The following is a 24,624-nucleotide window of genomic DNA, read 5'->3' as shown; positions in this document are numbered from 1 at the left end:
CTCTTTCTCAAGCCAGAAAGCCCCAGTTTTGGGGATGGTGTTGGTCCTATTCATAGCACCAGCACAGGTTTCAGTCTTGCAAGCAGGACACGGCTATATTTGGAGCTGGATTTATCCACAGGCATGCTGCACATGCATCAGCTGGGCTGTCTAGCAGCAAAATCCTGGCAGTTAAGTAATCCTTCAGTAGAAGGTAGTTTCACATCCCACCTTCATTCAGCTTCTCATCCAAGAAAATGTCCCATAATAAAAACTGGGATTTTCTGCTTCAGGGATACCAGCAGCTCCCATCCCTTCCCAGTGCTGGGCTGGTCAGTTGTTATCTTTCCTCATCTCCAAAAGGAGATGGTAGTTTAATGGCAGCAGTGGGCAGGACAGGGATTTTGGGGGATTTCAAGGCAGCAAGTGGGGGGTTCTAACTCTGGGGCTCTCTCTATGCTCAGGTCTGGCAGTAGCTGTGACATTCCACAGTGCAGTGAAATCCTTGTGATGGGAAGCACCAGGCATCCAGGGGAACTAATGAGGCTGTCGTGTGATTAGTGCCTGCAGCCCACCACAGGTGTTGTGTGATCCCTGGGATGTGGGATCCCAAAACACATCCTAATCTCAGCTGCCCCAGAGTGCTGCTTCTGGCAATAAAGGATGAGATATCCCAGATGTCCAGGAGTGCATGGGAGCAGGTGAGGGGCTGAAGTGGGGGCTCCTGTGTTCAGGGAAAGGGTGGAGAGGAGTTTTGGGGTGTTGCCAGCCCCTCTCCCCCTGCTCACAAGCAGTTCCAGCTTTCCCTCTGCTGCACTGCCCTCTCCAGATCCCTCTGTTTTCTGGCAGATAGGATTAAGCCTGACCTTCCGCCCCATCTCAGAGAGAGCCAAACCTCTTTCAGATCTAATTATTTTCCATTTTTGTTTAATTGTGCATATCCTGCTGCTGGCTGAGAAGGAGACCAGCTCCTGCCTGGGCCAGGAAGGGCACCCAGCCCTTCATCAGCTGCAGGCTTTTGGGTCAGTGCTCCATCTTTTGGGGTTGTGCTTTAAACCCCCAAAACTCTTGGAGGTCCATGGCAAAGTTCCCAAGAAGCAGCTCTGGTGCCATCCTGTGTTTCTCCAGTGGGAGCCTTCATGCTCAGTTCTCCAGCCACAGCCACCTGCCTCCTTCCTCCTCCTCCTCCTCCTGCACCCAGTTTACACCAGGTTCTGCTTTTTCTCTGTGTGTTTTGCTCCTTCTTTGAGCAGTGCATTGCAGGCCTTTTTTTTTTTAATGATCTTTGATTTCTCAGTTTATCTGAGCTGCTACAGAATCCCAGCTGGTGCCAGGCTGGGGTTTGGCTGTGCCAGCCTGAAAGTGCTGCTGAACCACCATGAGAGCAATGATAAAATATCCGGGTGTGACATCCCTCTCTGCAGGAGGATGGAAGAAAATAAGACATGTTTTCAACTCACCAGGCAGCTGACTAAGAGAGAGGGGACAGATAAATCAGATTCATCCCAACAGGAAGCCTTGCCTGGAGCAGGGACATCTGCATATGGAAAATATGGATATGCTCTGGTGAGCCTTGAGTCCTGCTACATTCATGTATCCTTTATAGCATCACTTTTACTGAGTGTTACTCTCCCAAATCCCATTTTTTTTAGCACCAAAACAACCTCACATCGTTCCCACAGGCACCAAAAAGTACCACAAGTCCCTTCTGCTGCCATACAGCAGTTCCTTCCCCACCAAAGCTGTGCCACGTCGTGTCCCTTGCTCCTTTCGGCACAGGACGGCTCGGGCACGCTGTCGCTGGCTCAGGAAGTGGCTCTGGAGGAGGTGGAGGTCTGTGGAGAAGTGAATTCCAGTGTAGAAAGTTCCAGGGAGAGTCACCAGCGTTTCCAGCAAGCCATCTAGTGGCTTCCTATTAAAACAGTTGCATGCCTTGGAGCTGGGGAGGTGGATCTGGAAGGGTGAGTGCTGCTCTCTGCTGCAGTGGTGTCAGGAAACTGATGTCCAGAGTTTGGTCCTAACTAGGAGAAGGTGCTGCTCCAACATCCCTCTTCTGGGTCAGGGGTGATGGGAGGGTTGGGTTAGCTGCTGGCCAGCAGCATGGGTCATACACAAACACAGAATCATGGAATATCCTGAGGTGGAGGGGACCCACAAGGATCATAGAGTCCAATTCTGGGTCACAGAATATCCTGAGCTGGATATTGATTTGCTCTTGTGCCTCCCCAAGAGCAAACCTGATGAATGAGCCTACAGATCTGGATCTGCATTTCAGTGGTATGAGTTCAGTTACCCTAGCTCAAAAGCACACAGAGGCTATAGGGGTAATCAATGATTCAGAGCAGCTTCCTGTACAGAATGGACTGAAGACAGCAGACAGGAGGAGAGAATGTAAAGTTTTGGGGGATTTTTTCAGCATTTCACCTGATGAAGTTTTGAGCAGTGTGTTTAAAGCAAGCAGGAGAGAGTGTTCTCCACCCAGCAGTTCAGTTCTGGCTCCTGTAGCACAGCTTAAGACAGGGGCTGAAAGTTTTCAGGATTTACAGAGGGGTTTGGTCAGTACTGGAGGAGAGACTGCCCTGGGGCTGGGAAATGTCATTTGGCTGGTCTGGGTAGATTTGGTAGATGTTTGGAGTTTGTATCAGCTCTTCAGAGAAACCTCTGGTGATGGAGATCTCACAATGTCCTATAGAAGGCAGTTTCATCATGTCCAACCTCATCCATCTTTGCTGCAGTTCAAGTCACAGAATCATAGAATTGTTCATGTTGGAAAAGCCCTCCAAGGTCATTGAGCCCTGCACTGCCAAGGCCACATCCTCACAGGTGTTAAATCCCTCCAGAGATGGTGACTCCACCATTTCCCTGCAGCAGATGTGGAGAGCAGCTTGTCCATGCCCATGTTCACCTCTGAGCCAGGTGTCAGGCTGCCTGGTGCAGCTTTTCTGCACAGCACAGTGTCTGGCTGATGTGGTGCTTCCCAAGCCAGGCTCTTGCCCACCTTGTGCTGCACAGCTGTTGGCTCCGACCTGCATGCAGATGTTTGCACCTGCTTAGCGCAGGTGTTCTTTCACATCTCTCCAAGTCTCATGGAAGCACAGAACATCCTGAGCTGGAAGGGGACCCACAAGGATCATTGACTCCAACTCCTGGCCCTGCACACTCCAACAATCCCACCCCATGCTTCAGAGCATTGTCCAAATTCTCCTGGACCTCTGGCAGGCTGGTGCTGTGACCCTTCCCTGGGGAGCCTGGTCAGTGCCCCACCACCCTCTGGGGGAAGAACCTTTTCCTGATCTCCAGCCTAAACCTCCCCTGGCACAGCTTCATGCCACCCCTTCGAGTCCTCAGCATTGTTTGACCTCTAGTCCAGTTTCCTGGAGTGTTCTCCTATCTCTTAGCAGGACACCTGCGTGCTGATCACGTTTTTCACATCACCCTTATCACCAATGACATGCTGGGTGGTGTCAGGGCCAGGACAGGTCTCCTTGCCCAGCACATCCTCCTGACAATGAATCAGCACCACCAGCTCCCTCCATATGTTTTTCAGATGAGTCGTGTGCCCACATTAGAGCAGTTTCTCTCTGCTGTGCTGCTGAGGGAGCCATGTGCAGCATCACTTAATGAATATCAAGATATACAGCACTGCCTGTTCCTCCAGCTATTCACAGGCCAGTTGCTCTGTCGCAGAAGGAAATCAAATTGGTCTTGACAAATGGGTGTCAGCAGTCACTTATCATCTTGTTATCTTCTAAGTGCTTACAAATAGGTTGTTTCATTATTTGTTCCATCAGTTTTTCCAGGAGTTTGAGTTAAGTGACCAGTTTGTTATTCCCTGACTTTTCCTTCTGCATATTTAAATGTAACTAGGTTCCCTTTTTTTTTTTTTTTTCCCCTGGTCTTCTAAAATCTCTCCTATTTGCTGTGATCTAAGAGAGGAACAGGAGCTCTGAGGCTGCTTCAGCTGAGCCCTTCCCTCCTTTCCTTTGGGGCTGGTGGATTCACCAACACCCTGGTTGGATGACTGTGTTCCTGCTGGAAGCCTTCTTCCCTCTGTGGCTCTCACTTGTGTTATCTCCTTTGAATCCTGACCTTTTTAATTTTCCAGCCAAGTTCTTTTGAAAGGTTACCATTATCCACTGAGTGTTTTTGTGTAGAATTTTCTGTAATCTGCAACAATATGGAAAATTTGGGCCAAATTGTGCTTTTGATTAAAATAAGCACAACAGCAGTGGAGTAGAGTTGGGTGTAGTTTGGTCCTTTCAGTGATTTTCAGGAGCATCTGGTAACTTTTGTTGTCCACAGTGGCACACTTTGCCCTGACAATGGTTTTGGAGGGTGGTGACCCCCTTGCCAGGGAGATGCTGATGCTGTGGTACCACACGTGTGGAAGTCCCTTTGGCACATTGTATTTACCCTGCCACGGCCCAGCTATTTCTTTTATTAGCTCTGTTTCTCAATTTCTCATTTATCTTCTTTTTTCCCCCCTCCCTATTCCTTCAACAGGAATCATTAACCAGTGGCAACAGGAATCCAAGGATAAAGTGATCTCCCTCTTGTTAACCCACCTGCCTTTACTGAAGCCCGGCAACATCGAGGCGAAAGTCGAGTACATGAAACTCTTGCCCAAAATCCTGGCGCACTCCATCGAGCACAACCAGCACATCGAGGAGAGCAGGCAGCTGCTGTCCTACGCCTTGATCCACCCTGCCACCTCCCTGGAGGACAGGAGCGCCCTGGCCATGTGGCTCAACCACCTGGAGGACCGCACGTCGGGGGGCTTCGGCGGGCAGGGCCGGGGCCGCTCGGACTCGCTGGACTACGGGCAGGCTCACTACTATCACCAAAGACAGAATTCTGACGACAAACTCAACGGGTGGCAGAACTCTCGGGACTCCGGCATCAGCGTCAGTGCCTCCAGCTGGCAGGACAAAAACCTGGCCTGTGAGAACGGCCACCTGCCCCTCTACTCCTCCTCCTCCGTCCCCACCACCATCAACACCATCGGCACTAGCACAAGCACCAGTGAGTACCCACGGGAGGCTCTGGGGACAGTCCCCCCATCCCACTAGGGATCACTGCTTTGCCGTGCTTAGCAGAGGGGCTAAACTCATCTGGGCCATAGAAAACTTATTTTATTTTTATTTTTTTTCCCCCCTTTCCTCACCTGCTTTTTTTTTTATTTTCTGCTCGCCTTGTTGGGGGCTTTTTCCTCTAGTGCTGTGGGATTTTAAAGACCTGGGAGCTGGAGGGGAGGGAAAAACAGCAAAGAGTAAGAAAAAGAGCAAAAAAGTGTTACTGAAGGGAACCCCTTTTATTTTGTGTAATTTTGTGTAGATTTACAGTTCGTGTTTCAAGAGTTCCTAAAGCAAGCAGGAAGCTGATGCTTCATGTCCAGAAGTGTGCTGAGGATTTATTGAGGAGAAATGGGATTGGGACCCTGGGTGCAGCCATAAGTTTGGAAGCAAAACAGCTTCAGGGTATCTGAAAACATTCCCTTGTATTTGCAATGCAGAGATGTGAAGCTGGTGGTGATGGAGGAGTTTAGATGGACAGTTCTCCGTGTTTTCCAGGAGAGCTGGGTGGTTCTTCCCCCATGGAGACCTTGCCAGGCTTTGCTGGATGATGCAGAGCCCAACCCAAGGCTTGGACACACAGAGAGCTCTGTGAGCAGAGATCTGTCTAACGCTGGTTTTTGTGTGTAGAGCAGCTGTAACTGGTGTTCAAAGCAGCCATTGATCCCTGTGAGCCTTCTCTGGGAGAGCAGGAATGCAGCATCTTCTCAGTGGGATTCAGAAGCTCCCCTGCCCACCTGCTTGCTCTGTGGAGGGCTGTCACACTTTTGGGTGACTGCCACCATGTCACCTGCAGGGCTGAATGTCCTCCTTCACTCTGAGATATTCAGAAGTCTCTCCAAGATGCTTTATCAGCATCTCCTAGAAATCAGGGATGCAGACAGCACTTTGGGGAGGAGAGGCTTCTTGTGGCAGCAGCTCTGGTTTCTTTATGAGAGTGTGGAAAGCCACAATTAAATAGCTAAAAGCTTTAAAATGGTCACTTAAGGCTTCTGGGCTTTTCTCTCTCCTGTAAGAACTGCTTTTTTTAAAAAAAATGGTGTTTCAAATCCAGAGAGATACAAAACACAGCTCTGGGTTTATTGCTGTATCACTCTGGTCCCTGCCTCTCTTGTGTCCATCCTTGCAGCCATGTATTATTTAATACATGGGGATTTAATAGAAGGGCCTCAGCTTCTCCACAAACTCTGAACCATCATTCCCATCCAAGCCCCTGTCTGTGAAGCCCCCAGCTCCTGCTGCTGTGGGACTGTGTGATGTTCAGCTTCTCTGAGAGCCAGACCCTTTTCTCTGAAGCTGTTCTGGGGTGACTGAGCTGCATGGGAAGGGTCAAACAAGGAGGCAGGGTGAGAAAAACCCTATGAATTTACTTGCAGTCAGTCTGTTAAACCTCTCCAAGGATTATTTCTTTTAGGGGCATGGGGTTTCCATGTAGTTTTTGCATGTCTGTGGTTCAGAGGCTTTGCACACCATGGAAGCAGTGGGAAGAGAGGCTTCAGAAGGTTCCTCTGGTTCCTCATTTCGGGATCTGGAAGCAGGGAGGTGTGGTGGGTGCAGCAGGTTAATCACTGACTGTGGCTGGAACTTTGCAAGGTGTGTTAGGTCTTGAAGGGCTCTTTTCACAAACCCACTGGTGGCTTTTTGAGCCTTTCTGTGCTCAGACTTAGCTCTCAGCAGAAGCATTGACCCACCCCTTGCCCACTGTGGTCCCCAAGTACTGGCACAAGATGCCAAAACTGAGGCAACAGCTGAACTACTCAGCAGTGCCTGAGCTGCTGCAGTGCTGTGGTTTTTCCTAAATTCTCCCAGAATTTGGTGTGTTCAGCAGCAGCTGGGACAGGAACACCTGTGGGTCTGCCAACAGCCCTACACTTTACCCAGTCTTTTGCTTGAATTCCTCCTCAATCTCTGCCACTTGCTTGGCTGCATCTTCCTCTGCTAGTGATAGCTTAGGCCCACGTGTTAAGCTGTTGTAACTCCTGCAGACATATTTTGGTGGCACCATGCTCAGAGAACCGTGGGCTGAGCTGGAGGTGACCCAACCACACTTCATGTGTCAGTTCATAAACTTCCTTAACACAATATTTGGCTTGGGCAAAAGCCTGGTAAGTCCACAGATAGATGCTAAAAAATAAACACGGCTGTCAGCCTTTGTCCCAGCCCCTTGACTCAATCGATATGTTTATTAATCTTTTATTCCAAAGCAAAGCCTTCAACTCCTTAGTGTTTGTTTAGGTTTTAGTGTTGTTATTAGTTTTAAGTTCTCCCTCTTACTCAGAGGTGTTTATCTGTGCAGAGGCTTTAATCCAGCAACACCCTGCAGGGCACAGCCTTCCCTGACCTGTCCCTGCAAAGGCACTGCCTGTTCCTGACACAAAAATGGGGCAAAGTCTTTCCCAGAACAGTGATGTGGTGATCTTGTCTGAGCTACATTCTTCTGGTGCTGTGGCACAATGAGATTTAATGCTGTCATGGCACAGGGCTCAAATATGGGTGGCTGAGGCTCATGTGATGTTTTGCTTTGTGCTGTCCTTGACTTTGACGTGACCTAGACTCCAGTTTTGAGATTTGGTTCAGGATTGGTTCATCTCCAGCTCTTCCATAACTGCACTGACAGGGGTTAGCCAAGGTTTAGCCAGGGCTTGAGGAGATGTTGGGGAGGCAAGTCTGGAGTGTTCTGTAGAAGTCACTGTGGATTTACCACAGTAATGGTGCTCCAGGAGTGAGACCAGTGTCCTAAGGGATGAATTTGGGTCTGGAGTGATCAGAGGATATGGACTCACCCCAAACAGTGGAAGTTGGCCCAGAGAAGCTGTGGCTGTCTCATCCTTGAAGTGTTCAAGGCCAGGCTGGATGAGTCTTCAGTCTGGTCTAATGGAAGGGGCTCCACTCCCATGGCAGGGGAATGGAACCAGATGGGCTTTTCCAACCCAAACCATTCTGGGATTCTGTGATGCTCATGTGCTCCTTCCCATCCATTGCATCAGCAATTCCTGCAGAGCTTGAGATGCAACTTTAAGCCAAGCTTTATCATGCTGGGAGTGCAGGCAGCCTTGGCATGGGCTCGGGAGCACAGGCAGGGAGGAGGCTGGAGCTGCTCCAGCGTGGGGGACAGGGTGAAGCCTGCAGTCCTGGCTCTGGCCAGGTCAGGCAGCAGTTGCAAAATGTTGGGGTTGCACAATGCCTTTGTGACCAAGACACAGCCTGGAAACTCTGAAAGGACAGAGGAAAGCAGCTCTGTTTCCAAAGCTGCCAACAGCTTCTTGTGTGGGGGCTCCAGCTCCTTCCCTGCCCCTGTAACTGGCTCCACCTGAGTGGGGCCGATGGCGTGACAGGATTTGTTGTCAAATGGAAGCACAGCTCAGGCCTGTGTTTTCCACCCCTTTGGCAGGGAATCTGTGCAGAGGCAAAGGAGGGTCTGAGATTAGCTGTGCTGAGGAGGAAGATTGCAGGTACATTGGTCTCATTTGGACCATAAAGTCGCAGGTCAGTGAGGGATGGATCCAGTCAGAGACCTTGCCAGGGAATATCCCGCAGAGCAGGAATCCCAGCTGTTGGCACTGTGTTCACACTGGAGGGGTGTTGCACTCTTTGGTGTTTTGAGAGGGAACAGAGCTCCTTGGGCCAGCAAAGCTTTTGCCAGTCTGGAGCCCCCCTTCCACTCCTGCACAAGTGGGAAAGATGCCGGTGCTCAGGCCTGCTACACCCTTCCCATGGGAGTCTCTGCCAGAAAACCAGTGGTGTTGGTCTGCAGGGAGAAGGAGAGTGAGCAGAGAAGGTGCTCTGTACAAATTTCTTGTCCTGAAAAAGAAAAATCTCCAGCTTGTCCTGGAGCTGAAGAGAAGTAAATCAGGGTTCTTCCTCCCATGCACCCCAGCCCAGGATTAAACTGGATATTTTGGAGGAAATTCTTCCCCATGAGGTTGTGCAGAGAAGCTGTGACTGCCCCATCCCTGGAAGTGTCCAAGGCCAGGCTGGGCAGGACTTGGAGCAGCCTGGGATAGTGGAAGGTGTCCCTGCCCATGGCAAGGGATTGTACTAGATGATCTCTAAGGTCCCTTCCAACCCAAACAATTCTGTGTTTCTGAGATCCTGCCCTGCAGGCAGACCTGGACTGTGTGTCAGATCGTGTGTGTGTGACACAGCTTGCAGGATTTTGCCAACATTTGCTCCAGTTATGGAATCCCCAGTGAGAGGGCAGATGAACGTGCTGGAGCTCTCCTGGAGTCATCAGGGAACTGAACAAACACCACAAACACCAAAGCACTTGCCATGAGCAGTGTGGGTTTCCTGACTCTTCCTCCCCAACCCTGCTGTGCAATAGCTCTCTGCCCACCCCTGGAGACAGCCCTGCTGCCATACCTGGTACCCAGACTGAGCTGGGTAGTGGGATAACTGCATGTTTTAACCCACAGGACCACCCTGGTCCATGTTGGGTTGATGGGAAGTTGTTGTCTTCTGTGTAGATTTCAGCAACACCTGAAGGGAGGGTGCTGTGTGTCCTCAGCCTGTGTTTGCCTCACACAGGGGAGCACATTTCCTCCCATGCAGACTTAGCAAAACATGTCATGAGAAAATGAAAAAGTCTTAGTGGGGTTACAGCAGTGAAGCAAACAAATGTTCTGTTCTTGCTGGGGGTGGATTAGCTTTTGGAATTGCCTTCAGAAAATTGTTCTTTTGGCCTTGCTGAGACTTGGCAGCCTGGCACTCATCCTGCCAGCTGGGGACACCCCTCACGTCTGCTTTTCTTCTCTTTTATGGATAGTCTGAGGAAAGCTCATTGGCCTTTATTCCACTGGAGCTTCTCAGTGGTGGCAGACAAGGACATTTGTTGTCTTGCTCATGCCCTCTAGTGTCACACACAACAGGCAGAGAACACTTCCAGAAGTCTCACACTTTGTCAGGTTCCCAGTGCTACAAAATCTTGCTAATCCTGTAGGTTGAAATCAGAATTGTTGCATGAGAAGATCAGGTGTGATCAGGATTTTTTTGCTGAAATCCATGTACATCAATACAGCAACAAACAGGACCGTGAGGGAGAACAACACAGAATCATGGAATCACTTAGATTGGGAAAGACCTTTAAGATCATCAAGTCCATCTGTAATCTTCTACTCCAGCTGAACAGCAGATACAGATTTTCTGTCCCCTCTGTAAATTCAGATCTCTTTGTCCCTGGGAGACACAGTCCACAGCTCTGCAGACCATCACTCAGCCAGTGAGATGAGTGGTCACCCACCTCATCCTGGAGCCCATCAAGCACTGGAGATGGGAGTGGTGGTGGAGCAATGTCCTTTTGGGGTGTCAGCAATGCTGGAAAGATCTGCTACTCCTCTTGAGTGTGTTTTATAGCCACTGCCCCTTCCTGTTCTAACCTTGAAACTTCAGGTCAGCTGTCCCTGCTCATTTGGATCCTCCTTTGAGCCCATTTGGCACATTCCCTTCACTTCTTCACTCCCCAAGGATCTCTTTTCTCACTGCCTTTGGCTGGGTGACAAAAGTCCATGTGATGCTGAGGTCCCACCTTCAGTCATCTCCACAGGGTTTCTAGACTGACACCCAAGCTCAGCCTATTTGTTGTCTTCCAAACATCATGACCTGCACTGGAAGGGAAGAAAAGACAGATTGACAGGGTGATGGGTTATGATGAGCAACCCACCAAGCACTGAAGAGCGCTCAGCTCAGGCTGTCTGGGAGGGTGATTCTCCTGTTTTGTTCATTTGGAGCATGCAGATCACAGGTAGCTTTGCTTGTAGGGATGCCCAGCCATGCAGCCATGGGGCAGAAGTCACTTGCAGCTGTTGGCTCTCAGGGCATGCAGGTGGCCCTGGGAAATGAAATGTGGACGGCTCAAGGGGGATTCCAATGCCTCTGGCAGGATGTGGATGGCTCTGGGGGAATATGGGTGGTTCAGGGAGGGTATGGATAGCTCTGGGGGGGTGCAGGTGGCTCTGTGGGGATGGGGTTACCTGAGGCATCAGACAGCACAGAGACAGAGCAGGGTCCTTGCTGCTGTGCCCGCTCTGCTCTCGTGTGGGAACAAGTGACAACTCGGGGCATATGAGCAGCCCACAGCTCTTGTGATGTGCTCAGGGTGTGGAGCAAGTGGGGGACCCCTGCCTGCCAAGCAGAGTGAGTAGGCAGCAAAGGGAACACGTTTCCCATGGGTGTGCTCTGGCAAGTGGATTTTCATGTGGGCAGCAGGATAGAGCTTGGAGGCAGAGATGTCACCAGAAGGCAGAAGAGTCTCCAAGAGGAGAGAGGAGAGCAGACCTTGAGGCTGGGCTCAGTGGCACCAGGTGATGATGCCATGGGTGGTCAGTACAGACACAGGTGAGTGCTCCTAAACCAGCCCTCGTGACACCAAATGATGCTTCCAGGCACTTAAACAATCCATGAGCTCTGCAAAGAGCCCTGTGGTGGGTAAGCCATGGAGCAGGTGGTGGCTGTTCTGCATGGATGGGGAGGGGGAGAGGGAGCACTGAGTGCCAGACAGAGACATGTGTCTGTCCCCAAAGCAGGCATGTCACACATGTGTCCTCTGGGGTCACACAGTTCCTTCCTCTGGACCTTCTTTAAGCACTGGTCTTAAAGAAGACGAGTGGAAACAGCGTGAAGCTGTGCCAGGGGAGGTTCAGGCTGGATATCAGGAAAAGGTTCTTCCCCCAGAGCGTGGCTGGGCACTGGAATGTCTTCCCAGGAAAGTGGTCACAGCTCCAAGCCTGACAGAGTTCAAGAAGTATTTGAACACTCTCAGGCACAGGATGGGACTCTTGGGATGTCCTATGCAAGGCCAGGACCTGGATTCGATGATCCTTGTGGGTCCCTTCCAACTGTGCAGTCTGTGATTCTGTGCTCTTACAGAGCTCTGCTCCCAAATTCACATACCCTACTCACAGAGCGATGGCTCTGCAGCTTCCTGGCTGGAATGAGGCCACCTCAGGTGGGAATCTCTATTCCAGCAGCCCCCAGGGACGTTCCCACCCTCTCAGCTTGTGAAATCCCAGTGCAGTCACTGGCTGTAGGTGCTCAGGGCAGGGAATGCCTGTCGTGGTTTTGCTGATGATGTGCTGCTTGTCCCTTGACCTGAGGGTAGGATGCTTGTCCTTGAAATGCAAGTTGAGATGGGGGGAGATTGAAGCTTGTGGCTCTGATGCCACCTCCACGTTCCTTGCAGCAGTCTGGGTGTCTCAGGGATGGATGTTAGGAAGCAGCAGCAATGTTTTTGTGTGTGTCCTACAGTCCCTGGGATTCCTGTCACCAATGAATGGTGCTTCTGACCTGGAAGTGTCACAGAATTGATGCTCTCCAGGTTGTGGAGCAAAGTCAGGCAGCCCCAGTAATTCTCTCAGACCCCTCAGCAGTCTCCTCTCTCTGGGAGGGTTTGCTGATGGATGGACCCTCCTAGGCCTGGGTGTGTTTTTCCAGCCACCCTGGTGCCTGTCAGATCCAGGCTCAGACCTCAGCAAGCTGTGGTCATTCAGTGCATGGGAGCTTGGTGCTCTCCTGGGGGAGCTTTGCTTTTCCCATCACCCCATGAGCACCTGTGGGTTCCTGTGTGCACTTTGTACCAGCCCTGGAGCCACCAGCAGGGGACTGAGGGCTCTGTCTGGGAGTCAGGGATGTTCCTCAGCACCTCCACTATTAACTTACATCTGTTAAGAGCTTCATGAGTAATTCCCTCCTCAAACCTTTCTTGCTTCTCTGTGACCTCATCCCAGCACCACCATTCCCCAGCCTTCTCTCAAAGCATCACTGAAATCACCTTTGTGATGTTTTCCTGAGCATCTTCATGCAGCAAGAAACCCCTGGAGAGAATCCCCTTCCCATTGCTCATCCTTTGAATCTGTGCAACCCTGGGCTTTGGCAAACAGAGGAATGGGAAGAGATGAGCTCTCCTTGCCCCCACCATCACACAGAATCTGCAGAGAAATGGCAGGAGGGCACGGAGGAGGGATGGGAGTGCTGTGGTTTGGATTCATCTGGAGCATCTCCAGTCTCCTTCCCCACTGCACTGGGACTTGCTGTGTTCTCCTGACTCAGTAACATGCTGCTATTTAATTAACTTCTGACTTGTGGTTTAAAGGAGCAGTGCACAAAATAGTTATTTACTTCATTTGGAAATTCTTTTATTTGTTGCCATAATTATAGCTTCCTCCCCTTTTTTTTTTTTTTTTTTCTTTTTTTTTCTTTTTTTTTGGATATTTTAATTAGCAGGGGAAGGGAGGGAGGGGGAATATTTGCTGCTCTCCTTGTGGTTATCACATCCTTCAAATTACTAAAAGAGGCTGGGATAATAGGTCTGGTGATTATATATAGGCACCATCTGCTCTGTGGCTGCTTCCTATCAAAGTGCAGTTAGGAGAGTGCAAGGAGGATATTTTCTCTCCAGCTATATTAAGACTGTTTCCATCTCAGCTCCAAAGCAAAGCTCTCTGCATGCAAATGGATCAAATGTGCTGTAATCAATGGCTCAGTTTTGGCAGCCTTGGAGCTGTTTTTTTTGGGTTTTTTTTAAATTTTGTTTTATTTTCCCCTCAAGTTCTGCTGTTCCCATCAGTTATGCAATTTTATTTCAGGCTGGTTGGTTCTGCATTTGATGTTTTCCTGTAACCATAGTCGCCCCTGTTTGCTGAGCAATGCGGTCTCGTGTTAGCTGGCGCAGGGATCTGTGCCATAACTCGAATGCGAGGCAATATCTGAGCAATCAGGAATGTTTTGGAGGATGATGAAGGCAGATTTTTAGGATGCATCTGCTGCTGGTATGTAGAGGAGGTGGAAAGCTGAGCTGAGTTAATTTGGAGCAGTAATGGGAAAGAATTAATAGTTGGTTTATGATACCAGCCGTGGCTGTCCCGTTGCTGCTGGGGATTGTTGGGAAGCATTGCAGGGCTCAGGGTTTGGGAGTCATAGAATTTTAGAATTCCAGACTGATTTGTGTTGAAAGGGACCTTAAAGAACATCCAGTTCCACCCCTGCCATGGCAGGGACACCTTCCACTACCCCAGATTGCTCCAAGCCTTGTCCAGCCTGGCCTTGGGCACTTCCAGGGATCCAGGGGCAGCCACAGCTGCTCTGGGCACCCTGTGCCAGGGCCTGCCCACCCTCCCAGCCAGGAATTCCTTCCCAATATCCCATCCATCCCTGCCCTCTGGCAGTGAGAAGCCATTCCCCCTGTCATGAGGTGTCCCTGATGGGCACCATCTTTCTCATGTGGGGAACTGGGTACTGCATTTGTCCCTCGGTGGCCTCAGAGACCCAGCAGGTTTCTCTTTTCCCCTGGAGCTGGGAAGATTTTATGCTTTTGAAAGAGAAAGAGGAGAAGGAATAAGCCATGACCAGCCCAGATGGAAAGGGAAGGTGCTTGGGATGGGGTGTGTGAGTTCCCAAGAGGTGGAGACCAGAGGAAGGTTGAAACACTGAGGAATTTGTCTTGCAATGTTTGTGCCATGGTGCCTACAAGAGAAGAGGAGTAGGTTGCTTTTTTGAATGACTGAAAGTGGCTAAAAAGAGGAGGAGAAAATCCAAAATGAGTTGTCAAGGATGGCAAAGGCTACAGGTCTGTCTCACTCTGGGTGATGAGTGTGGGATGTGCATCACATGAGACACACATAGTCCTCATGTATTTTGTCACTGCTGAAGAGACTCTGTCTCCCTGCTCTCACTCCACAGCTTTTTAATGACCCTAGGGGTTATTGGATCCCAGTTTCTTGGGACAATTCCAGAGGTTTCACATTCACCCCTTTCACCTGACTGGTTTAAGGCCCTTTGTTTCTCACTCCCAGTTTTCCCCAGGTTGCACATTGCTGTGTAAAGGATGCACATCCTCCAGCTTGGCCTCCTGAAATGGTTGTAAGTGGTGGAGGGATTTCTCTTTCTGGAGTGTAAGGTGTGGTGGAAGCTGATGCTGTTGCAAGTCTCAGCAGGGAGATGCTCCTCAGACCAGGGATTGAGGCAGTGGGGAGCCCTGGCTGCTGCTTGAGCGAAGAAAATGTTCTTGGACATCCCTTTTATGTGGAAAAGGACATTGGGAAGGAGAGTTTCTGCATCCCAATGCTGTTTATCTGGCTTCATTCATGAGCAGGGGAGAATTTCTCCCAGGAGCTCAAAGCCAAAGCTATTTTCTGGGATAATTAGGGAGGCTTGGTTCAGCACAGCAGCATTTGATATTAATGGACCGGGATTCCCCAGGGGCAAACACTGATTTTCTGTGGTTTGTGTATAGATTTAGAAGAAAAAATGCATTTATTGGCCTGGACATCAGGCCATTGTGTTTACCCCAAGAGACTCATGGTTTAGGGCAGCACCTCCTTACAACATACCCCTAATCCTCCATCCCCACCCATTCCCACCTCCCTGAGCCACCATTCCATGCATTCTTTTGTCTGTGAGCTAAATCCTGGTTGGATTCACATCTATTCTGTCATGCTCCCACCCTGCTGGATGCTCTAGTGGGAAGCAAGGACCTTTCAGTACTCAGAAGGGGCTCATAAAGAAGAGGGAAAGGGACTTCTTACATGGGCAAGGAGGAAAGGTTTCAAATTAAGAGGAAAGATTTAGATTAATTTTAAGAAGAAATTCTTGTTTGTGAGGGTGGGCAAGCCCTGGCACAGGGTGCCCAGAGAAGCTGTGGCTGCCCCTGGATCCCTGGCAGTGTTCCAGTCTAGGCTGGACAGGGTTTGGAGTAACCTGGGATAGTGGAAGGTGTCCCTGCCCATGGCAGGGGGTGGAATTGGATGTTCTTTAAGGTCCCTCCCAACCCAAACCATCCCAGGATTCTATGAAGGAGCTTGAAAGCTGCTCCTGAGCTCCTGCTGCTTGGTGAGACAAGCTGGGCTTCCTTCCAGAAACGCATCCCGTCGGATTGCTGGAGCCACCGAGGTCTGAATTTACACATCTTTAGATGCAGCCCCACTCCTGCTGCCACACAAATGAGTAAATAACAGCCACAGCAGTTCCTGCTGGAGCCAAACAGCAGGTCCACGTGTGTTTGTGCCATGCAGGGAATTTCAAAACCCGCAGTGAGGGTTCCTTCCCCGCTGAGCCTGGATGGGGCCTCGCATGTGCTGCTTGGAGAGAGCAGCAACAAACAGGTTATTGTTTCTCTGTCCAGTTTCTTGAACAGGAAACTGTGTTTAAAAACAACATTTCTCAAAAAAAAATTTGCTTGACAGCCTTTTCTACAGTCTGTGCTTCTTCTTATTTCTCTGCTCGAGGCAGCACTCTGCTTGGATGGGTTTTTTTCCTGATGCAGGGTTTAATACCACTCATTTCCTAATACCACTATTTTCCTTATACCCAGTGGCTTCTTGCATTTAGGACCCTGAATTCTACCCCTTCACGGGTTATATCAGAGGCCAGGACATGGATTATCCAGCTCCTACAAATGCAGTTAAAGTCACAGCCACAGAACACAGGGAGATTAAAGAGAAAAAGGCACAAAGAAGAGGCTCCAAGGGTTAGGGGATGTTGAGCCGAAAAATGTTCCATCAGATTCTGCTCTGGCCGTGCTGGAGCTGCCTGGGGCAGTGTGGGGAGAGGGTGAATGAGGTGCCCAGGAAGGATGCTGGGTGCCAGCTGGGCAGTGTGACCCACTGGCAGCTCTTTCCAAGGGTTCTCGGCAAAGAAAGGCTGGAAAAGCCCTGGGCATTGGTGTGCCAGCACGGGGAAGCCTTCCTGGAGGAGAGGATGTGACTGGGATAGCAAGGAGGAGAGAGAGGGGAGGACTGAGCTGAACTTGGGGTTTGCTTTGTGAGGGGATTTCTCAGTGTCCCCTCTCAATAGGGGAGCTCCCAGGCTGCACAAAACCTTGTGTGGATTAAAAACATCCCCACTTTTTGGGGTCAGGCTGCTGTTCCAGGTACTGACAGACCAGGAAAGGAGCTGTATGTGATCAGATGCTGCCTGAGGATGCACCATAAACAGCTTTGCAGCCAGGAAGTGCCATTTTTAGACTAAAAAAAACCCAAAAGAAGATCCTAAAGAGTTCAGTATGCACCTTGCAGTGCTTTTTCCTTTCTGCATGCACAGGGAAGATGTTATTTGGAATTGCAACCTGATGTATGGATCTTGTGCTGGTCCTTTGGTTGTCTGGGGCATGGAGAGGCTGGAGACATTCTGAATATTCCAATTGGTGGGTTTGGTTCTCACTGGGAACTCTCACACCTGTGTCCTTTCAAGGACTTTTGCAGCACTCTGAGCCAGATTTCATGAAGGGCAGAGGGAGAGTGAGCACCTTGTCAGCTGTCCCACGCTGTGTGGAGGAAGGTCTGCCTGCAAAGCCCAATTCCTCAGCTCTAATTACAGGAATGGGTGGCTTTTCCCTTCTCAGGCTGAAAAAAATTGGCCCAAAACCCTGAGAAACCACAACACAAATGTGTGACGCTGTTCCACATGGCCCTCAGCGAACAAAAACCCTCTTGAAATCAGCCCTTGCCTCCCAAAATAGGCAGCACCACTTCAAAAGGAAAGGGGGGGGGGGGGCAGGAAAAATCCCAAACCCAAGGCTTCAGGGGGTGAGAGCACTTGCAGCCTCAGAGTTTCTATAAGTGTGTTGTGGTGCCTGCCAGCCCAGCCAGGCTTTGGTCTGAGATAAATCTGGATTTACCCAGGGAGGGGGTGGTCCCACAGGGATGCTCCCAGCGTGGTCAGCAGCTGCCCCCTGTGATGGCGAGCTTTGTTGCCATCACTCCTTCTCCATCCTCCACTTTTTTCTTTTATTCTCTTTTTTTTTTTTTTCTTTTTTTAACCTGCTAATATTTCCCTGAGCTTGATCCCAGTCTGGAGGTCATGGAGAGGTTTCTTGCAAGGAAACCTGGGCTGGTGTGGGCTGACACAATCCTGGCTGCTCAGAGCAAAGAGGAGACACCAACCCACTTATTCTGGGGAAAGCCATGATCTGCTCCAGCCCCTGTCCCACTGGACACCAGTTTGGAAGGAGCTGGACCAGGCAGTGCCTGTGCAGAGTCTTACAGAAAGGCAGCTGTGCCCACCCACCTCCTGGGAGCTTATCTTGCCCCAGAATAACATTTTACAATTTCTTTTTAAATTAAAGCTTTATATTTTTGTAATAAAGGGAAAGGAGGCTTGAGTGTAAGGTGATAAACTCACACTTGGTTTTCTTCTGCTGAAGTGAAAGCCCATTCATTTTAGCCAAGAGAAGCCCTGGATTCACCTTGGACCATCCAAAAAGCCCACAGAATGGTCAAATTCAGGTCAGGACCTACAATAAACAGTTGCTTTGGAAATAATTAGCTACATCCTCTTATTTTGAGAAACTGAGGGCGTGACCACAAGCAGCAGCATTAATAAACATTATTAATAAATATAATAAATATGGGCATCTGGGGGATTACAGAGTAAAAGAGGGGTGCCATCCCAGAATTCTCAGCATTTTTAGGGCTGATGGAAATGGGTAAGAGGGTTTGCAAGAAACCACATTATCACCAATGTCTGTTACAGCCAGAAAGCAAACCCTAAAGTTAGGCAGGTGCTAAGAGCCCTGAAATAATCTCAGTGTGGTCCCCAGGGTAGCTGGGGTGGTTTCAAAGAGCTGGGGACTCGCAGCATCCTTTGCAGAGGGATTATCCCTGCTGCATCTCAGGGGGTTGTGTGAGCTGACTCACAGTTCAGTACAAATTTGGCGTGGTAAAACACGTTCTCTCGGATCCAGCCTTGCGTTATCTCGGGGAAAGAAGCGGAACTGATTTTTATCTGTTGCACTGGATGGTTTCTAATTGTTCCTGGCCATCCTTTGGAGTTCATTATTTCTCCTTCAGCCAACACCGACTTCTAATTAGGGGACATAAAATTAAGATGGAAGAGCAGCAGTTTGCAGGGGTATTGCTGCTTGTGAAGGAATCTGAGCTGGATTTATGCCAAAAATACCCTCTTTGTGTGCAGGTTTTGGTGGGAGAAGGTGGTGTGAGCTGCTGGGTACCGGTGTCTGCACACACCCTGTAAGAGCTGGATCAGCAGAGCAGCCTTTCGCCTCCTGGAAGGGCACAATTAACCCCAGTCCTCCTTGCCCCTTCTCCTGCATCTCTCCTTCATCAGAGGGGCACAAATATTTCCTAAACCAGAGTTTTTTCCTACAACAAATTCAGGGTGGATTCTCTCCCCATGGCAGAGTGACCGTGGCTGGGGGCAGCAGGCACAGAAGGGCTCTGGGTGCTGCAGAGTCAATTCTCAGCCCTGGTAATGCATTTTAACCAATTTATCCATTTTTTCCCCCCTATAATTCCCCCTCTATTTTGGGGGGTTTAAATCCTAAATAAATTTTTCTCCTTGGAGGGTGATGTGGCATCTAGAGATGCTGTTTTTTGGGTACAATTGCAAAGCCAAGAGCTGAAAAATCTTAGGCAGGACCTTCTGAAATCCATCTATTTCCCCATCTGGATGTATCACAGCTTTAGGAAGCATAGCACTGCTCTGGATGAAGTCTCAGGATCTCATTGACATCCTTTTCTGCCAAGAGACTTCTGGAAGTTGTTTGTATGGTTTTCAAATGAGAAGGGAACAAATTCCTCCCCATAAGCCACCCCAGTGCTTCCCTGCAGAGCGTGGTGTCAGTGTTACATGTTGGCACAAGAAAACCCTTTCAGAAGTAGGAATTATTTAAACATTACAGAAATCCACAGGTTTTTTGGCGTCATCCAGCAGCTGCCTGTGGTACCAGCTGCTTTTTGCAGGTGGTTAATAAATGCAAATGTGCTCTGGTGTTTCTCTCTCCCCTCCTTTTGTAACCCCACTACTGCCTCATTTCCATCCCTCTCCTGGTCAGCAGAGATGGCTTTGATGGGTTTTCCCCCAGGCTTGAGCTGGGAATTAAGCCTGGCTTAACCTTTGCAGCACAATGCACCTGGCTGGGGGTTTTCCACCAAGACTGGTTTATATTAAATAATAACACGGAGAGGAGTCTGAGTGGTTTTGATGAACTGCTGTAAATGCAAAAAAAAAGGGGATTAAGGAGCTTTAGGGCTTTGGTGCTTTAGATGGAAAAGCCTTGAGAACAATGAATTTCCCCCAGGTTTTGTACAGTTTAAAAATCTGGTTTGGAAAGAAAAATTGAAAAGTTTTTGCTTCTGTTTCTTGTAGGCTGAAAGGTCATTCTAACCCCTCTGCCCTCAGATTTTCCTGGAGCAGGGAAATTTTCTCTAAATCTGTACATTAAATTACATACGCTGCGTTTATGGTTAAACCAGTAGTTCTAGTGATTCTGAGTGATGGAATTTGAATTTTGTTAAGCAAACAGAGCAGTCTTTTAGTACTTTTTTTCAGTATTTAATACAGAGATAGCCCTTGGAAGTGTTTAAGGGTAGGTTGGACAGGGCTTGGAGCAACCTGATCTAGTGGTAGGTGTTCCTGCTCATGGCAGGGCGTTGGAATGAGATCAGTGAGGCCCCTGCCAATGCAAACCATCCCGTGATTCTGTGATTTTAGTAAGACTCAACAAGGCTGAGACATTCCTATGGATGAGAAGTACCCTTGCAATGATTTTGGGAGATGTGTAAGTGCCCCTGCTTCGGGGTACGAGCCAGGTCCTAACCCAAAGGGAGAGACAGAGATGCTTCCCTTGGATCTCTACGGGGACATCCACATCCTGGGGATTTTTACCCTCCAGAACTGCTCAATTGATGTTTTTTTCCATAGAGATGGAATCCACGCAGCACCTTGCCTTGAGCAGCCCAACGTAGATCATGCAATCCCATCTCCTTGCGGGTACTCCCATCCTTTTTGCTTCCCAGGAGGCAAAGCAGAGAGCTCAGGGTAGGGCTCAGGGCTGCTGCAAAGCCATCAGCGAGGCACCATGGCCAACCACCACCACACATTTTATAATTTCATTTGATTTTTTTTTTATTATTTTTATATTTTTCTTTTCCGGGGGACTCTGCTGCATCCTGGGCCGCGAGGGGGGAATAACCTCTTTGATTTTATTTTTTTTTCAGTTCTCTCAGGCCAGACACACCACAGCCCTTTGAAACGCTCTGTGTCCCTTACCCCACCCATGAATGTGCCAAACCAACCTCTAGGACATGGATGGATGTCTCATGAGGACTTACGAGCTAGAGGACCCCAGTGCATCCCTTCCGATCATGCCCCCCTGTCTCCACAAAGCAGTGTAGCCTCTTCGGGAAGTGGTGGGAGTGAACATTTAGAAGATCAGCCTTCCGCTCGTAACACATTCCAGGAGGAAGGGAGTGGGATGAAAGGTGAGTGACAACCCAGACCCCGACCCCGCAGCAGGCAGAGGCAGGAGGGGCAGAGCCGCGTTCCCGGCAGCGCGGGGCTCTCGGCTGGCGGCTTTGGGCGAGGATCCTCCTCACCAAACGGGGCCTCCCAGCCTTTTCTTTCCTGGCTTAGGAATTTAGGTTTAGGGGAATGCGTTGGGTTTTCTTTTAAGTAGCAGCTGGTCCTGATCTGACGTCTTACACTCGGGTGCCAGTGGGCTGGTTTTGCCCCAAAATCCTGTGAACTGCCAGCTTTCCAAAAAGCTGGGTTTTTTCCATAGCCTGTGGCTTTTGGCTGCGATTTGTGCTCTTTTTTTCTCTTTTTTTTTTTTTTTTTAATGACAGTGAAAAATAGCTTAGAGCAAGCTTAGCAAGCCATGTGTGATTACCATCGCAGTGTTTGGTACCCACCAAGTACTTGGGGAAGTTTTGGCTTGGGATACTTGTTTGCAGTGAATTTAACCTGTGTGTTTCGGTTGTTTTTCCCATTATACCTACATTTCACAGAGATTTTGGCAAAAACATATGTGGTTCTGGTGGTAAACAAGGCAGAAATGAACCCCACTTGCTGCAGTCAAAGATGCAGAGCAAACTTCAGGCTGAGGAGGAATGAACAGATAAAAACTGGGCAAACACATGGACTGTGTGTTCCTGGGAACAGACTGAAAATGATCCTGCAGCTCTCAGACTGATTTAAACAACTCCAATTTGCATTAATGCAAAGCAGCTCGATTGTGTACAAACCAGTGTTGTATCAGAAAAGGGAAATAATTGTATTTTTTAACAGTTGCAAGGTCTGATTTTAGTCTAATTACAGACAAATTGAGATATGGATAAATCTGTGGGATGTGGGACTGTGTTTGGCTTGGCTCTGGATGGCTTTGATGTGCATGAAATAAATGCATGAAAAACCCCTCATGGTATCAAGGAATGCAACAGAGGCAGGTCGGGTCCTGCAGTCTGTCTGGGCCAGGGAGAACTTTTTGGGAGCAAGTGTTTCTGGTGGTGGGGGTGCTGTTTAACACTACATTTCTCCAGGTTTCTGCAGAAGGAGCTGGGGAGGAGACCATGGGGAGCTTGGCTCCCTGTGATCCACAGCTGCAGCTCCGGGATCTGCGTGGACAGAAACTTCCCAGTGCCGTGCAATCAACCTGTGTGGCCAAATCCACAAGACCCAGAGGCTGTCCACGAGCAGTGATCAATTTAACAACCCCCACCTATTAACACATCCCTTTGCTGCTGCTGCAGCTGGGTTATGTCCACCCTTCCTCGGGCTGTCCCTTCCCAGACTCCCAAACGTGATTCCCTCGCTGCTGACTCAGCCAAATGGCTTTTGTCCCCCTGTCCAGGGACGTGCAGAACAGATGTTCACAACCTCTGGTGTCCATGCCTGCCGTGTCCTCCCCCCATCAGCTGGGTTTTCTTCAGGCTGAACCATTCCGGTGCCTTTCCAGATGATGTTTTCTAAACTTGGGGTTGTTCCCGCTTCTCTCCGCCAGGTTTTCTTTCCAAAAACTCCGCGTTTTATTGAAGGTGTGTTGCCCAAAACTGGACTTGGAAGCAGAGCAGAGGCTTGTTTGCCTCCAGACAGCATTCCTGTGGCTGTGTAGCTCATCGTCCTCAAATAACAAAGCACCGTGGGCTGCATATGACCCATTGTATCCCCACAGCTTTCCTGAAAAACAATAAGAGCACTGCCCGTTCCCTGCACCCCGATCGTGCCGTTTCTTGTTCCTACAGAAACGCAGAACTTGCTGAATTTTTATTGGGTTGCCTCGTTTTCCATCCAGACCGGCTGCTCTGGTTGCCAAGTCCCTTCTCTGAATTGCAGCCACGTCTCCCCGAGTGCCTGCAGGCTCTTGTGGCTGGGTGTCACCCCTGCTCCTGGTCAGCTGGTTCCTCCTTTGACAGCCTCCAGGGCACCCAGGAGCATCCCAGACCCACAGGATCTGGAATGTGAGGCACCTATGACAGATCCCCTGTGCCTGACCAGTTTGTGTCACCTATTTCTTTCCTTTCTGTTGATCTTTATGCTCTCATATCTTCCATTTATTTTCTTTCCATCTATCTTCATGCTGAAGGGAAAATGCCCTTTGGCTTTATCCTATATCTTGGTTTCTCCAGGGGAAGATACAGACACTTGGCTCTCCATGGAGCCTGTCTGTCTGTCTGTCTGTCCCTTCCCATGTGCCTGCCCATGGCAAGGGGTTGGAATTAAATAATCTTTAAGGTCCTTTCCAACCCAAACCATTCCAGGGTTCTGTGATTCCTGGTGCATGGCCTGGGGAGCACCAGGAGGAAGGTCTGGGTAGAGCTGGGGGTTTCTGCTGGGAGTTTATCCAAGGTGTCCTGTGTGTAAATATGGCAGGTGAGCTGTTTTCCTTCCAAATTTCCTGACAGCTGTGCCATGACTTTGCAATTAGCTCCTGGCAGTTGCTGATTAAGGAGTAGCTCTGCAGGCAGGTGGTTCACCCATCCGTGGAGAGCATTGGGAAGTTTCCAAGGACCATGAAATCCCCTTGGATGTCCTTGCACCTCCAGTTTCCTCTTCCCCATAGGAAGGGGGAAAGCTCCATCACACACAACACACCCACCATGTTCTGGGGTGGCTCCTTCTCCCCACCCTGCTTCCAGGATTGCCATCTCTGCTGGCTGGGGGGCACTGGGACCATCACTCTCCCCAAAATTAAGGCATGATCCAGCCAGGCTGATGCAAAAGCAAAGAGCTGCTTCTGCAAGGGTTAGAGATGGGTTTCCTGCAGGGTTCAGTGTCTACATGAAGTTGCATCTCTCTTCTGGAAGTATTTCTGTGGGCTTTTCCATTAGCATGGGCGTGTGCCCTGGGGGCAGGAGGTGAGGGAGACATTTAATGTCCTGTCACTAGAATGGTGTGGTTTTGTGTTAAAATGATGTTGAGATTTGAGCCTGTCCTGGAAATGGGGCTTTTTGCTGCTGGTAGCAGACTTGGGACTGTTGCATGCCAGAGCTTTTGGAAAATGGTGAATTTCAGCCCATCTGTGCTCAGTAATTGCTTTTCCCCATGTTTGGTGTGGGGTTGATCTCCGGAGCGTGCAGCACTTGAGGAATTTCGTTGACACGTGAATCCTGACGTGTGTCTGGGATTTGGAGAGTGTGAGCAGGACTCAGCATGTTGGGATTGTTTGGATGCAAGGTGGGTTTGGGATCAGCCCAGGCAGCAGGAGACATCTGGCAGATGTATGGATTGCCTTAGGGAACCAAACCAAGGTCCCTCCTGCCCCGTCCCTTCCAGTGATGAGGCCTTGGTTCAGGAGGTCATGGACAATCCTTGGCTTGGGTGTGGTACTCAACAGTGTGGGACTTTC

At 49.6% G+C, this 24,624-nt stretch overlaps 1 protein-coding gene across 6 annotated transcripts in view; it reads left to right on the top strand.

Annotated features, from left to right (window-relative positions):
• SAMD4A (sterile alpha motif domain containing 4A) overlaps positions 1–24,624 on the top strand; it is a 94,338-nt gene that overhangs the window by 56,043 nt on the left and 13,671 nt on the right. For 3 of the 6 annotated variants that reach the window (XR_015288640.1, XM_086895526.1, XM_086895525.1), the window contains exons 3-4: positions 4,483–5,001; positions 20,999–21,262. Coding sequence is in view for 4 of the 6 variants with exons in the window: in XM_086895526.1 (XP_086751652.1) it covers positions 4,483–5,001; positions 20,999–21,262 (783 nt within the window). In the remaining 2 variants the exon portion in view is untranslated. The remainder of the gene's footprint in view (positions 1–4,482; positions 5,002–20,998; positions 21,263–24,624) is intronic. The other 3 variants (XR_015288641.1, XM_086895529.1, XM_086895528.1) reach the window with 1 other exon arrangement.

The sequence above is a fragment of the Cyanistes caeruleus genome, chromosome 6 (assembly GCF_971803275.1).
Source record: "Cyanistes caeruleus chromosome 6, bCyaCae1.hap1.1, whole genome shotgun sequence".
Classification (NCBI taxonomy): Eukaryota; Metazoa; Chordata; class Aves; order Passeriformes; family Paridae; genus Cyanistes; species Cyanistes caeruleus.
This window is presented reverse-complemented; position numbering and strand designations above follow the sequence as displayed.